A 16237-nucleotide genomic window follows, 5' to 3' on the forward strand; every position below is an offset into this window, starting at 1 on the left:
GTGGATTTAGTCAACCAAGTTTGTAATAATAGTAATTTGCACTTCTTACGCATTGCTCGAAATGTCAGGTGCGAGTGTTCTCCAGCCCACTCCAAATTAGAATTCTTTTTTATCAAATAGCCAAAGCTCTATCTCACTCTGCTCCCAAACAAGATGGCTCAGTCTATCCCAATTTTAGCGACTGCATCCGTTTAAAATAAACCCAAAAGTTTCTCTAATTGAAAGTAATTGCATATCACAAATTTGAATTATGTCTGTTTGTACCATACTTGGGACCTTCGTATTTAGACCTCGTATAAATACTTGGGGGACTCAAATATAATTATGTAATTAATGAAGGGGCAAATATGTAATAAGTGAGGAGTCATTCTTCTATAAAATGACTCTTCACTCTCCTCATTAAGGGGACCAAGTTTTAGGCCAAGATTGAGGGCAAGGCTTAGGCCACAGAAAATAGGTTAGAGAGTACACTACCTCTAGCCTTCTTGTATATTCACCATTCAGAGTGAAACGATATCAACATCAGTATGGACGTAGCCAAAACATTGAGGTGAACCACGATACATCTTGTGTTCTTTACTTTCTTGCAAATTCACGGTCGAATTTACGTTGTTCCAAGACCTCTCGATTTTGTGCATCAACAATGTCAGTTGACTAGAACAATGTATCTGCTCTCTTACATCAAGTTCGTATCCTCGTCCACATAAAGGCTTTGTATATCTTTGTATGGGTTCTCTCTGCCAGCCGTGAAGTTAAGGGCGGCCAAGGTTGTTTGTACATAGGAAAGATGTGCCAAAATGCATGCGCTAGGCTGTGGCATGGGTTGAAAGATATGTATGCACTGTATACCATTTAGTGGCACGAGCACACCTACAAGTCCCATTCTTAGAAAGCCCCACTAAACAATTTGTGAAGGGACCATTGTATCCAAAAGAGATTTTCACAAACCTCATCTGAAAGAGATTTTCACGATTACTCAGTTTGAAGAGAATCTACCTTACAATTAGAGAATTTATTATGGGACAAAAGATTTTTTTTTTTAATCATTTACGGCCTGTGATGAATACAATTCTAAATAATAAACATAATAATAATACTTATCTTAACAAAAACAAAACTCGCTTCACTAATTACACACAACAATCATATACTTGATGACACATCAGATTTTCTCGTCCGCTCAAGTAATAACATTTAACTCGCTTCGTATATAAATTCTATTACACTCTATTCAATAGTTGTGTTAAATGACAAATTGAGATGGAGTACAAATTCAACAACCGATAATCACATATTTGTACCGAAGCAAGAACCACAATGTAAAAGGTGCCTACGAAAAACTATTTTATTATTTGGATTCATAAACTCTACTAAACTCTATATTCAATATTATACTAAAAATACCCATCTTTTGCAGGTTAGCAGCTCACTGACATCTTGAAAGAAGTTGTATAGTTTTTCTCTTTATTTTAATTTTTAATTTTTCTATTTATAATCAGCATTGCATCACTATGACATGGCCCATGCAGAATTGACCACTTTTCTATAATTGCTAGATTTGAATATTAGGTGGTCGGCAGTCCAGATGACGAAGGTGACTGATATTTAAATCGCCAGATAGCTTCGAATTTTCTTCAACTGGAAATATAAATCTCAGTGAAAGCGAAACATGTCAATCACATTATTATTAATTTATTATGAGATTAACTACATTTTTTCATTTTTAATATAAATAATATTGTTTGTGTTTTTTTTTTAAAGATATATATATATTGTTTGGGTTAAGAAATCTTCGCCTGAACATATATAACAAAATGTTATTGGCGTTTCAAAAAAAGTTGCATGCATTTCTTTATGTGCATAACAAAATTCTCGTGTTCTTATAAAATGGAAAGGGTCCGATCCCCTTCACCAAATCTTCCTTCTCAAACAATTCGGATTCTTGGAATTTGATCGAACAGTTAAAGTTATTATAACTTTTAAAGGGGGCTCATGTTTGTAGTCGTTGGATCAAATTTCAAGGATATTAGTTGATGAGTAGGATTTGGTGGAAGGGATCCGGAGAGGATCCCTTTCCTTATAAAATGAATGTTTGATCATTTTTGTTTGGGTGTTAATAAATTGTAGCAATGGTCCCTCAATTTTAATCAAATTGGAGCAATGGTCCCTCAAATAAAAATTCATTACCATTGATTTCTCATCTCATCAAAATGTGTAGATATGATTCTTTTTGTCAACTTCGTCAGAATTTTGTGAGAATAAGAATAAGTTACGTTAGAATAACCATTGCTACAACGATGTATATCACTCGATATTATAATTTTAATACAAAATTTAACCGTTACAAATAAGATTTAACTACTAATTTTTTGAAAGATTTTTATCACAAATGGTCAATGAGATTGACCAAACTCATCATTTTAGTCCCTCACTTTCAAAATCAATCAATGTCGTCCCTAACATTCACCACCTCACATCAATTTGGTCATTCCGTTAAGATTCTGTCAACAATTCAATTAGTTTGTATGTACGACCCACAAATCCAATCAAATGGTGACACGTGGATTACACAAAATAAGGGTTTTTATCGCTAATGGTCCCTGACATTGATCAAACTCCTTATTTTAGTCTCTAAGTTTCAAAAATCGATAAATTTTGTCCCTGACTTTTACTACCGCGCATCAATTTATTTCCTCCGTTAATATGGTCCCACTAATCCAATTATATAGCTGTTTGGGCCCAAAATAACAGTTTGGGCCGAGAGAGGAATCACTTTCGGCCCGGGAAGACGTACGGCGAGAGGGTCATGGGGCGTTCAGCTCATGGGCTTCTAAGCCTAGGTCGGTTAAATCAGAGTGCAAGTCGAGTCCTAATACAATAGGGACCCTCGACGAGATCAGTAAAACTAGAAGGCGAATCCGGCTCAGTTAAGGACTAGATTCGTAGTCCTAACAGAGATAGGACTGATCGAGGTAATGTTAATCCGGAGAGGGAAACCTAGTTCGAATAGGATTGGAACTCGGGCTCGGTGTTCTGCTACTATAAATACAAGACATTCAGCAATGGAAAAGACACACAAAAATCAATACAAAATTGCCCTGCGCAAACTCTCACAACTTGAGATCTTTTTCTTTTCCTTTTTCGCTGACACATCTTCCGTTGGCATCAACAGCACTGTGGAAGCAACCGGTGGTATCTTAAGTCGGCATAGATAGCTCTGTCACCGTAGAGTCGGTCGGTCTCGCAATATCTTCCGTTGGCATCAACAGCACTGCGGCGAGAACGGTCGGTTACCTATCCAAGTCTCGGTCGAGAAGGGTTTTCGAATCCTTGGTGGTCGAGGTCATCTCATTAGCCTTCTCGGCGAGGTGAGGTGTCACAGTTATTACATTCGGCACATTGCAAGCCGAATTCGGTTCGTGAACTTTGTAAGAAATAGCAGCCTTGTCTTCAGGCTCGAGAACCCAAGAGGCCGAGACGTGTTCCTTTCTCGGCCGCAATCGCAAGACGCAGAAGTCAGTAGCGCGACTTAACACAGCATCATCAAATTTACTCCTCGGCCGAGCCTCGGCCGACGAGTTGGCACGCCCCGCAATCACCGAAGGACGTAGTTAGCTTAGAATATACTCGGCCTGCGCGCCACGTAGGCTTTGTAGTTTCTAGGGTCAACAATAGCTCAACGTGGATTAAGTATAAGAAACTATTTTTTCAAGAGTATTCCATGCTGACATTTTTCTCGCATCCCACAACCCCAATTGGAAAAAAAAATCAATCTAAATTCGATAAAATCAAATCCAAATTCAATTCAAATTTGTTAGGATTTAGGATTATAACCAACTAGAGAGATGAAGAGTAAGTTCAGGAGGCCAAGTACTTTAGTAATGTCATGGTGCCTTCCTTTTCCTCTTGAGCATACCCTGATGAAGACAACAATGACTTTTTTTCTTCTTTTAGTTTTGGTTTTTAGTATCTTATTTTACTTTTAGTTTTAAATCTTAAAAAAAAAAATTTCTTATAGTTAATTCATGTGGTGTCATATGATTTGATTAGTGGGAGAAAAAAATTTGACAAAATTTTAACGGAATAATTAAATTGATTTGCAGTATTGAAAGTCAAAGACCAAATTTATCGATTTTTGAAACTAAGGGACCAAAATGAGGAGTTGGATTAATGTCAGAGACAATTTGCGATAAAAACTCTTATTTTGTGTAATCTACGTGTCACAATTTCATTGGATTTGTGGGTCCCACATATAAACTAACATAATAGTTGACGAAATCTTAACAGAATGATCAAATTGATGTGTGGTAGTAAATGTCAGGGATAAAATTGATTGATTTTGAAAGTGAGGGATCAAAATGATGAGTTTGATCAATCTTAAAGACTATTTGTGATAAAAACTTTTTTTGGAATTACTCAATGTTACGTACTATTTGATAATTGTTTATCTAAGGCTGATGGTTTCACAATAAGACAAGGATTGTCTGGCCTCCACTTTCGGTGTCCTCATGTTGGTGTGATCACGGTTAAGCCCGTCAACATTTTATATTATTTTTTTATAGATATAATAATATAAAAAATAATATAAAATATTAATATGGCTTAACAATAACCACACAAAATAAAATAGCACGAAAAGAACATCGAAAATGAAGGGCAGACAATCCTTATCCTTCACAATATCCTGCTATTGTACAATATCCTTCTCTTGTACACCTGCTCATTGACTCTGTGTAAAGACTTTGAGACGTGTCATGTGTGGGTCGCTGGTCATCACTAAAGATTGCTTTTGAGAAAAAGCTCAAAAGCAGGAAAAGCACTTTTGCGTTGCAGTTGCTTTATCTACTACTAGCCAGAGGCCTAGCGTGGTGGAAGTAGTAGCTACGTTTCTTTTTACTTTTCTATTTTTTTTTAAACGAGAAAATTAATGACAAGCTATGATTATTTATTTTTTTTTAATTTAAAGAGGTTAAGAAAAATTTTACTCTGTTTACAACCACTGTCAAATAAACTTACCAATTTGAAACATCAAACTTAAAATCTCTCACAATTTTTTTTTGTTTATTATGAAGCCGCACCTAGCTTCATAAAGATAAATCCTATTCTTACCTACCTTTCACCTTGCTTGTGGATCTTGAATGTTAACTGCCTTTCTAAAACCACAATGATAGTCCTTTTTATTATATAATATTGTGAAAATATATTAAACCTTTTAGTTTGTAGTTCTTTGGCGTTTATTTTCAAGAGACAATAAAAATGAAAATGGGTTTACTACACATGTATTTTTTGAGGTTTCTCGAGTTTTTATAGAGTCTTCTCATGTTTTAAAAGTAAAACAAGCATTCTTTTTGACGTTTCAAAATCATTTCACAACTCCCCTTCATGACAAAAAAATACCTACGTGAAAGAAGTGGTGAAAATACCAAAAAAAACCTTTATGGTCGTAAAAAGAGTGTTTGGCTACCAGTTTTAGTTAGTCCTATGGTCCTTGGTTACAAACTTACAAGTGGGATGTCCTATTTCCAATAGGGATCGCTATATGGTTACTTTTGTCATATTAAAATTATTTATAGCTAAGTTTCCAAAAAAATAAAAAAATTATCGCAAATGTCAACATAACATTACTAAAACCCTAGAAGAGGGAGGGGAGGGGGAGGGGGAAATGATTTTGAAACATCAAAGGATGTTTTTGTTACTTTCACAACCTAAGAGATTTTTGTGAAAACTCAAAAATTCCAAAAAAGTGTTGTGTAATTAAATTAACCAGATAAAAGTAGGAATATACACAACTACTAAAACTTTTCAGAGAAAAAAAAAACTTAATTTGTAAAGACACAACAAAAGCCCCAAGAAACTTCCATTAATAGCTTTAATAAACCCTTTTTTAAGCTCATGTTCAATTCTCTTAATAATGCCTTTTTGATACAATACACACATCACAATTAAATCTTTTTTCTCTCTTGTTGCCGCCAGCCTCTCTTCCTCTTTAATCTTAAATACAGTTCGGTCAAATAGTCCTACAACACTTTTGAATTTATCTCATCTCCTTCCTAAAATAAATTCCACATATCTTTCACCTTGCTTAAAATTATGATAGTATACAATTGATTACTTTTAAAACTTTCTCCGACACAGCTTAAATCTGTTTAAACCTGTAGAAACTCGAAAAAAACCCTTTCACTAATCACTTTAATAAAACATATTTTTAATCCACTTTTTAATTCTCATAATAATGTCTAGTTAGTGAGGAGACAACTGTCCCTGCAAAAGGTTGGCATCTCATCTCCTTCCAAGTAGTGAGGGAGAGATAAAGAACCCATGCATCACATGGGAATCAATCAAATACACAAAGTAAAAACATGCATTAGAGAGCAAATTAGCGTGTAGTGTTATCTACACATATATTTTTATCTTTCTTATACATTCTGTTCATTTATGTCATTCGATCCTCTACAATTTATTTGATTCAACGACCAAAAATTAAAAGAAATGTGTGAAAAATATAAATAAGTGTTTGAATAGCACCGTCCACAAATTAAAGCAATGATTAATAATTGAGGTGATGAATCAGTAGGAACTAGTAGCTGTACTGCATGGGGTGGGGGGCCTAGATAAAGTCAAGTAGATAATTGATAATTTGATTCCCAATTGAAATTAGCTTTCGTTTGCTTTGGTGAATATTGAATAATGCATTGAGACTGACTTGGTGACTTTAATCCTCAATTGTTAATTGTTAAATAAAAAGATTAATCTAGCTAATCAGCTAGTCCCACATCTAATAGCTATCCGACAAGATTGAGAAATTTCCTACTAATAAGTTGGCAATTTACATCACGTAAGTGTTCCTTCCGTTGTTTGTTTCCTATCTCAGATCTGATAAAATACAATTATTATCAAGCACTCTAGAGACTAGAGTGATTAGTCATCTAAGCATGATCAGCTATTACATTATGGAAGTCTTTATCAAGGAAGGTATTAGGCGTCCGAAACTGTGTCTACGTGTCGAGCAACTTAGGTGATCAAAATTTTTAATATTAGTAACACTACGTGAAAATGAAGGTCATACAAAAAAAACCTTTTCAGGATGATTAGCTGCACTTGTTAAGTTCATATTTTCAAACGATACGGCCTCAGTTAGGAATCTAGAAGAGATGTGTAGAAGGTGAATGCAATTAGGGGTTGTAGATGAATGAGAAAAGTAGGAGTCTGAAGAGCACTAACATAGAGACAATAAATCAACAAACTGGGGAGGTCAACACTCTTAACACTCTGTATGTATATACTATACAAGAAACCTAAATAAATCAATACATTATACAAGCAAGAAGAGAAGAAAGAGGATGTGAGGGCTGCTCTGATATTACAAAATCAGTATCTGGCATGGGAGAATCTGCCGCAGTTTGGTATGATTATACGTCAAGGCGCGCTGCGCGCGGCGTATCAGCCTTGTCCGTTGTTCAATCCATCATACGGCTTGGTGGCCTTTCTTGACTTTCTCTTCAAGACTACAATCCAAGTGATTGCTTCCAATAACAATGCAAGTGCACCCAACGTAATAATCACAATTATGTAAGTAGATCTCCAATGCTTAGCAGGATTTAGTATGTCTAAGCCCTTAAACACATTTATAATGCCGAGGACAAGAATCGTGTATCCGAGAGTGTGGTGGTAGATGTTCCAGTAGAACCTGAACTTGTGCTCCTTCTTTGGCCTCAAGAACAATGCGAATATCTGTAAGTTCAGAGAAGGAAATTCCAATTAGATGAAAACAGTCCAAAATTAAGTACCACAAACATATTAATCAGCCTTGATTCGACAAAATGCTGCCTTCAGCAGCTGTGAACACAGACTAATCTATGCGAAATTGAGTTAAGATTGCATCAGAAAACCGAGATGTTCTAAATCCAAATCTTCAATGGTAGTTTACATACATAACATGGATTCATGGAAGGTAGGGGAATGCATAAAATCGAAAAATGCCAGTTACCCTTTATCACTTAGCACTTAAACAGCATTATAAATTTGTAAACTAAGTTGTATGAACTACATTAAGTTAGTGTAGGTAAAATTAGAATGGAATTTGCAGACATAGGCGCAACCACATTGGCAAGAGTAGATGTACTCCCCTACATATCAGAGTTCCGATCTCCTTCTCGCAGTTTATATTAGTTTAGAGTAACATATCGCTTGTATCAGAAGAAAACAAAGAATGGATCTTACCTGCAGAGTTGCTAAGGCAAACAGGACAATTCCAATGTTGCGATGATTAGTGTAAACCACCCCTTTGGACTCACTTCCGAGCTTAATTCCGGTAGCCCAGCCGGCGACACCAATGGCATAACCAGATACCTGGCAGAATATATGAAGATAAAACCAAGCTGGATCCGCAGACGGAAAAGACCTCAAGTATCTTGCTACGATGATTCCAATTGGAAACATCAATCCCCAACTCACAGCATTCAAAATTCCATGTATCTGAATCACACAAAAACACAAAAAAGGATTTAACTTTATCAACTTTGATCAAAACCCATCTCAAATCTAGCTCAGATTTCTACAACTTGCCAAAATTAAAGCCAAATCTTCATTAGAGCACAATTTCCCTTTACTCAAAGTTTCAAGCTTTATGCACTCCAAATAAAGCAACTTTCTTTTCCTTCTAAAAATTTACAACTTATTTTTACCGTTTGCGATTCAAATGGTTAAGAGAGTTTACTCTACGCGTGAGTGATTAACAACGTTTAACAATATCTACGAGTGGTTAAGAGTGTTTATCCTGCAAGTAAAATCCCCACTCTAAATCATCTTCTTATTAAAGTTTGTATAAAAATAGTAACAAAAGAATCCCAAAACATTAAAATGGAAATTTAGAGAGATTCAACTCACATTTCTCTTCTTCATCTTGGACCCCCCGCTAGCGGTGGTGGTGGTGGTGCCGCCGGTCAAGCTCAGTGTCCCTTTCGAGTTAAGATTCGGCGTCAGGAAGTCGTGTTTAGCCGGAAACCCATCGGAAACAGATGGCCCCACCTGCCAAACCTGGTTCACCGTCTCCTTCTCCACCTTCAACTTCGCAAACAGCCTAAAAACGCCGCCGGACGACTCGGCCGCAGTGTCCCACACGTCGAACGACAGCTTCGACTCAAGAATATCCTTGTACGAGCTGATGTTGAAGGTTTTAACGGCCATTGAGCCGTCGGCCTTCTTGTAGGCGAGGAGGGTCTGGGACCCAGGCATCCCGGTGGACGTCGGGTTGATGGCCCAGGCGATCCAGCCGTCGGATTTGGAGGGTGGCGAGATGAAGGCGATAGAGAGAGTGGAGTTGGCGGGGTCGTAGGTCCAGTGGAGGAAGGAGCTGAGGACGGGGAGGTCGGCGCATTTCGAGTAGAGCTTGTTGTTGGCGAAGGTTTGGGAGGTGCAGGTGAGGGAAAGCGCGGGTGAGATAAGCAAAAGGAGGGTGAGCGGTAGAAATATTGAGAGAGAAGAGGAGGAGGAAGAAGAAGCCATGGATGAGTAAACTGCTAATGGTGGTTGATGAATAAAGGCTTACTACTAATTTTGGCAGAATTTATAGTGACAGTTACGACAGTGAGAAATCCTCTATGGGGAAATTTTTTATTTTGACGGGACATGGATGGTAAATCACGTATTTTATGTAAGTGGTAAGAAATTTTACTTGTTAATAACTTAAAAAGTAAAATTTTCTACCACTTACATAAAAACACGTAATTACTACCCATGTTCCTATCATAATAAAAAATTTCTCCTCTGTGATGCTTTCAAAAAAATGAAAACAACCACCTGAAAGTCGACACGTGGGCAAAACTGAATAAATAGTTATTTAGAAAATTGGCCAAAATAATGGTATTTCAAATTTCGATACCCTAGCTGAAATGATCAAATTTTCAATATGTTGTATATATATGATTGTTGTATCATCACCCTTTGTTCTTTATGCTGTCCAATATGTTGTATATATATGATTGTTGTATCATCACCCTTTGTTCTTTATGCTGTCGATATTTAAATTTGGTCAGTCCAACAATTTATAATTTGATTTTGATTCATTTTAGCTAATTTTATTTATTATTTATTTGGATTTTCACCTTTTTTTCTTCGATTTAGTTCATATATTTTCATTTAGTATTGCCAGTCTAATATGGCAAAATTTCGGCCACGTTGGCTTTTCGAATGAGAGCGTAATGAATAGGAAAATCAACTTAGCTGAATGGAGTAGCTCAAGTAAAAACATGACGAAATTATAAGGACGAAATTGAAATTCAGATAAATTTATCGGGAATATTGTTGAAATTTAACAAAGAATAAATAGGAAGCATGTGTGCGATGCTTGAAAGTTGAAACAGAACTAATGTCCTTAAAAAAATAGTGAGGGGAATGAGAGAGCCAAATAACAATTAACGTAAACTTGTACGAACCTAATTAATTAAATAAAGATCCAAGAATCCTGCTTTTCTTCTTCTCTTTTCTGTCTTTTTTGTTTTAAATTGCTGAAATCAATGGATTCTGTTTTAGACGTCGCTTAAATTCAGTAAGAGAAATGCTAATGATACTCTCTCAAAAGTGAGATTCTTTATGAACTCTTCGTCATCTTATATTTTTTACACAAAAAATTGTGTCAAAAATATGAGATGGTAAAGAGTCCATAAAATCCTACTTTAAAAGTGTCTATTTAGCCTTTCTCATTCAGCAAACTTGTCAACTCTTCAATGTGCATTAATTTTGTGGTGAGTGTAAGAGGAAAATAATTTATTTGTAATGGATAATAGAGTAAAATTAGGGGAATAAATAAACCCAAAAATGAAGAGAACCAACTTTATGGAGTAAAGGAGAATGGACTGTAGCGTCAAGCAACTGCATTTTTGAACATTTTGTTTTATTATTAGAAAAGAATCTGGTCTATTTAATTGGGAATTTTGGGATTATATGCCAACTACTTTAGCGATTTTTAGCCTACCAGATGTGACTGTGAGCTGATGCAAGGTTTAGGTCATGGTGATATCAATATTCCTCTATATTTCACATATTTTTAGGAAAATCCAAGTTGTATATAAGAAAATAAGATTGTGATATTTCTTTTTATTTTTCCCATACAAATTGTTCTAGGAGTTGTGGTGAATAACAAATTAAAATTATTTGGCTAGTAGATCGGGGGCATCAGGAACGTAGATGTTTTTCTTTCGAAGGTAAGAAAATTCGCTCCGAAGTAGACTTCTCAGAGACATTTTGGGCTGTAGCTCGCAGGGGGCACATATTTTCAGAGTTGCACAATTTCTGGCAAAGCTTTCCCCCTAATGGTCAAGCACAATTTCATTGCCTTTGGCGCCACTGTATGGAAGAGATGCACAAACTTGAATAACTGTAAAAGAATAAACGATCGTATGACCACCTTGTATTGTATCGTTGGGGTACCGGCCAAAGACTCACTAACCGTCAAGTTAGTAAGCAATTTATGAGACTCAAACAGTATGCAAGAAAATAGAGTATGCGATAATTGCGTTAACCCTAGCAAGGTGTATTAATATTTAATACTAGTCGAGAGAGAGTCCTTTCAGGATATAAAATCCGCATTAAACCAAGAGAATGCTAAAGGATATCTAGAAGTAAATATTGCATCATCTTAAAAGTGAGAAATTTTTAGTTGTGACGGGAACACAAGTGGTACATCACGTGTTTTAATAGGAGTGGTGGAAAATTTTATTTTTTAAGTTATTAACTTTTTAGCACACATATCCCATCATTTGTATAGTGACACATGGTGTTGTACCGGTCACATTGAAAAATCTCTCCTTAAAAGTATGATTACTTACAGCGCACATCAATCCTTTGACAATAAAAAAATAAGCAATTGAATGGTTTCAATTTACTAGACAACAAACTGTCCAAGTCCAACTATCTACAAAAACGATAACTCTATAGCTACAAAAACAAAACCAGTAGAAAAGAAATGAAGAAAGACAACGAACCTTGATGCCTGCAAGGTTGTTCCTGTGATTCGATGATCTAGGCTTCATAATAATCTAAGGGTGTGTTTGTTTGGCCTTACTAACTTTCACTAGACTAGATTGGATTAGCTAATAGTGAAATCCCGTGTTTGTTGCGTGCACAGACTAAAGTTAATGAAACTAAAGGGGATTTGCTCCAACTATCTCCCTCGCTACAAGGTCTTAGTGAGAGCCCCCCAAGCGCATGGGACTGCTAAGCCCTTCATTTGGTATGTCCTTGTCTCCTCTCATCCACTATTTGTTCTTTGTTTTCTTGAGCACCGACAACCACCATGACACCACCACTTCCAACTTTAGTGAGATACACCGCTAGCCTAACACCACTTTCTCTCTCTCACCTCGAACCCAGAATTTCGAACGAGGAAAATCCCGCTTTCTCCGTCGTCCATCCCGCTCTAGCAGTCCTCCGATTCACCTTCGAGGAATATCTCACTCTAGCACTCCTTGATTCAATTCCTCTGAGTTTCTAGAGGTTAATCCCTTGATTTCCTGTAAAAAAAAAAAAAAAAATTGGGGGAAGGGGGGGGTGGTTAATTTTGTTTAGTTAGTAGGAAAGCTGAGAAATTGGTTTCTATCGAGATCCAAGGAAAGCAAGCATCCTTGGCAATTTTTGGTAGAATTGTAGATGAAGAAGAAACAAAACGAAAAGGCTTGAATTTGTTGCAAGCATTGATGGACAAAAAGGGAAAATTGGTGGTCTGGGATTTATTTAGGGAAATATGGAGATCATGCAGTTTATGGAACTCTCTAGATAGAGCCAGTGAAAATATCTGAATCAAAAGTAATAAAATAATTAAAAAGTAGTAAAAAAATATTTAGATTCTAAAAATAATTTAGTCCGTGACTTGGTTCGACATTGCACCAAATGTTTCACTATTCTTGTCCTGCTTAGTCCATGCCAAGCCAGTCCAGCTTAATTCCTTAAGTTAGTCCAGTTCGAGATAGTCCATTGCAACAAATGCACCCTAAAAGATAATTTTTAATTCTTTGTAGGGCTTTTAAACCTCGTGCGGAATGCAAAGAAATTATATATTGGATGTTGGAATCCCGAAAATTAAATAAAAACTAAAAACTACTGATTAAAGCATATTAGGGAAAGGAAAGAAGAGAGCCACTTAAGGACTAGGATGGGCATGGCCCGTCCTGATTTTTTTTTTTTTAAATTGATTCACATATAACCAGATGGAGAGTACCAATTGGTAACTTGATCTTCCAATGATTATCACTGACCCTCTAACAATTGCATGTCATGATTGATAAATTTTTAGTTGTGACGGGCAGGGGCGAAGCTAGGATTTCTCGGGGGGAGGGGCAAACCTAAAAGAGTGAAAGGTTAAAGAAAAATGGAAACAACTAAATCTTTTTATATGGTAATATCTTCCATAATTAATCAAAATGTTTGAAGAAGGATTTAAGCATTGTTTCTTATAGTATCGTTCCATTACGTAACTGTAAAATGGAAAGAAAAAAAATTCTTAGAATCTTAATCCTAGAGTACACTATACTAATATGCATAATAACTAGTCCAACTAACTATTCAACCAATCCAACCAATTGCATAAACTCCAAATAATTAACCCTAATATGCATAATAACTAATCCAACCAACAATTCAATTAATCAATACCAATAACTCAATAAGCATACAAATTATTCAATAAATAAAAATTCAATTCAACTAAACATATGAATAAGAATAATTGTATACATTATGGAATAATTCAATTAATTAATTAAGAATCAAGAATTCAAATTTTAATTTTCACCCTAAAAAATAATTTCATATCAATAATCATAGAATCATATCAATAATCAATAACCAATAACCATATTATTAGTGCATTACCATATGATTTTATACGAATTAAAACTCATTTGTATTAAATAATTAATTAGGGTTAGGGATTATAAATTTAGGAATTAAAAAATTTACCTAAAGAATGGCTTTAATGCTGCAAGCCGCGGCTGGAGATTGACTGGAGTGGCTGGTTGCGGCTGGTTTTCCGTCCATTGGCTGCCAAATTGTTGCGCAACTGCTGGGAATTTGGGGGCAAGCTTTGTTCTCTGATTGACAAGGGCAAAGTTGAAAAAGAAAAGGGGGATAAGCACGGGTCTGAGGAGAGAAGAGGGACACGCGGTCCCTCCATATTTTTTTTCTTTTTCAAACTTATCAAAACGACGCCGTTTGGTTTTTTTTTATTTTTTTTAACCAGGTCTAAAACAACGTCGTTTTGGCCTAAACCAGCCCTTCAGGATGGGCTAAACCAGTTGAGTTTCCGACAAGATGATGGGCTAAACCAGCCCTTCAGGCTTATTTTTCCGGCGATGGCAGTGGCGGCGACCACTCATCGCCCCCACGTGGCTTCACCACTGGTGACAGGAACACAAGTGGTACACCACGTGTTTCAATAGAAGTGGTGGGAGATTTTATTTTTTAAGTTATTAACTTTTTAGCACACATATCCCATCATTTGTGTCACATCCCGACCCGGACTCGACTCCGCTGTAGCACGATATTGTCTACTTTGGGCATCGACCACGCCCTCACGGTTTTGTTTCTAGGAACTCACGCGAGTAGAATTTCCCAGTGGGTCACCCATACTAGGATGTTCTGGCCCATTCTCGCTTAATTTCAGAGTTCCTATGGAACCCTAAGCCAGTGAGCTCCCAAAAAGCCTCATGTTATATGAAGCTAAACATGTACATATAAGACATAGAGGATCCACTCCCTGGGCGATGTGGGATCTCACAATCCACCCCCTTAGGGGCCCGACGTCCTCATTAGCACACTTCCGACCAAGGATTGGCTCTGATACCAAATCGTCACATCCTGTCCTGGGCTTCACTACATCCTGGGATCGACTTCACCGTAGCACAATATTGTCCGCTTTGGGCTTTGACCACGCCCTCACAGTTTTGTTTTTGGGAACTCACCTTAGCAGAATTTCCTAGTGGGTCACCCATCTTGGGATGCTCTAGCCCATTCTCGCTTAACTTCGAAGTTCCTACGAAACCCAAAGCCAGTGAACTCCCAAAAGACCTTGTTCTATATAGAGGTGGACATGTACATATAAGGCATAGAGGATCCACTCCCCTGGGCAATATGGGATCTCATATCGATCAACGGAGAGGGGGTGATGTGCCTTATATGTACATGCCCACCTCCATATAGCACGAGACCTTTTAGGAACTCACTGGCTTCAGATTCTATTGGAACTCCGAAGTTAAGCGAGTTTAGGTGATAGCATTCCCAGGATAGAAGACCCACTGGGAAGTTCTCATGTGAGTTCTCAGAAACAAAATCGTGACGACATGGTTGGGGCCCAAAGCGGACAAATCGTGCTACAGCGGAGCCGGTCTGGGACGTGACAGAATGGTATCAGAGCCACTTTGCCGTGTGGTGCGAGTGTGCTGACGAGGACGTCGAGCCCCTAAAGGGGGTGGATTGTAACATCCCACATCGACCAACAGAAAGGGGGTGATGTGCCTTATATGTACATGCCCACCTCCATATAGCACAAGGCCTTTTGGGAACTCACTGGCTTCGGATTCTATTGGAACTCTGAAGTTAAGCGAGTTCGGGTGAGAGCACTCCCAGGATGGGTGATCCACTGGGAAGTTCTCGTGTGAGTTCCCAGAAACAAAATCGTGAAGGCGTGGTCGAGGCCCAAAGCGGACAATATTGTGTTACGACGGAGCCGGTCTGGGATGTGACATGACACGTGGTGTACCACCTCGTGTACCGATCACACTGAAAAATTTCTCGTCATGATGTCCCAAATAGGAGAATTTTTTTTTTTGTGATTGGAATACGGGTGGTATACCACGTGTTTTTATGTAAGTTGTGAGAAATTTTATTTTTTAAGTTCTTAACTTTTTAACACACATATGCCACTATTTATAGAGTGACACGTAATGTATCATCCCATGTTTTGGTCACATTGAAAAATCTCTCCTGGAGTGCCGTGCATCTTTCTTTCTCATGTCGTTATTCTATTTAAAAAGTCTTGTCTGGTTTGGCCTGTAATTGTTGTTACCTATAGCATTTATTGGATTCGTGGAGTTCGATATCCCAAATAGAACTCTCAGTTTAGCTAAGTAATATGGATGAACCAAATCACTCAAAGACTAGTCACTTCCACAATTTTGTTCAAACATGTTGGACATCAATCTTCCCTCCCTTCTCTGTATTTTTTTCTAATTTTCATTCATCAGTA

The 16237-nt window shown here is 37.2% G+C and overlaps 1 protein-coding gene across 1 annotated transcript; it reads right to left on the reverse strand.

Annotated features, from left to right (window-relative positions):
- Positions 1-7203: 7203 nt before the first annotated feature.
- Positions 7204-9526, reverse strand: LOC126623673 (cytochrome b561 and DOMON domain-containing protein At4g12980-like). Its single transcript, XM_050292628.1, has 3 exons — positions 8887-9526; positions 8221-8475; positions 7204-7731 (listed from the first exon to the last, which is right to left on the reverse strand). Exons 1-3 carry the CDS (start codon positions 9502-9504, stop codon positions 7441-7443), a joined length of 1164 nt encoding a protein of 387 aa, XP_050148585.1. The 5' UTR covers positions 9505-9526; the 3' UTR covers positions 7204-7440.
- Between the last annotated feature and the right edge of the window lie 6711 nt (positions 9527-16237).

The sequence above is a fragment of the Malus sylvestris genome, chromosome 5 (genome assembly GCF_916048215.2).
Source record: "Malus sylvestris chromosome 5, drMalSylv7.2, whole genome shotgun sequence".
Classification (NCBI taxonomy): Eukaryota; Viridiplantae; Streptophyta; class Magnoliopsida; order Rosales; family Rosaceae; genus Malus; species Malus sylvestris.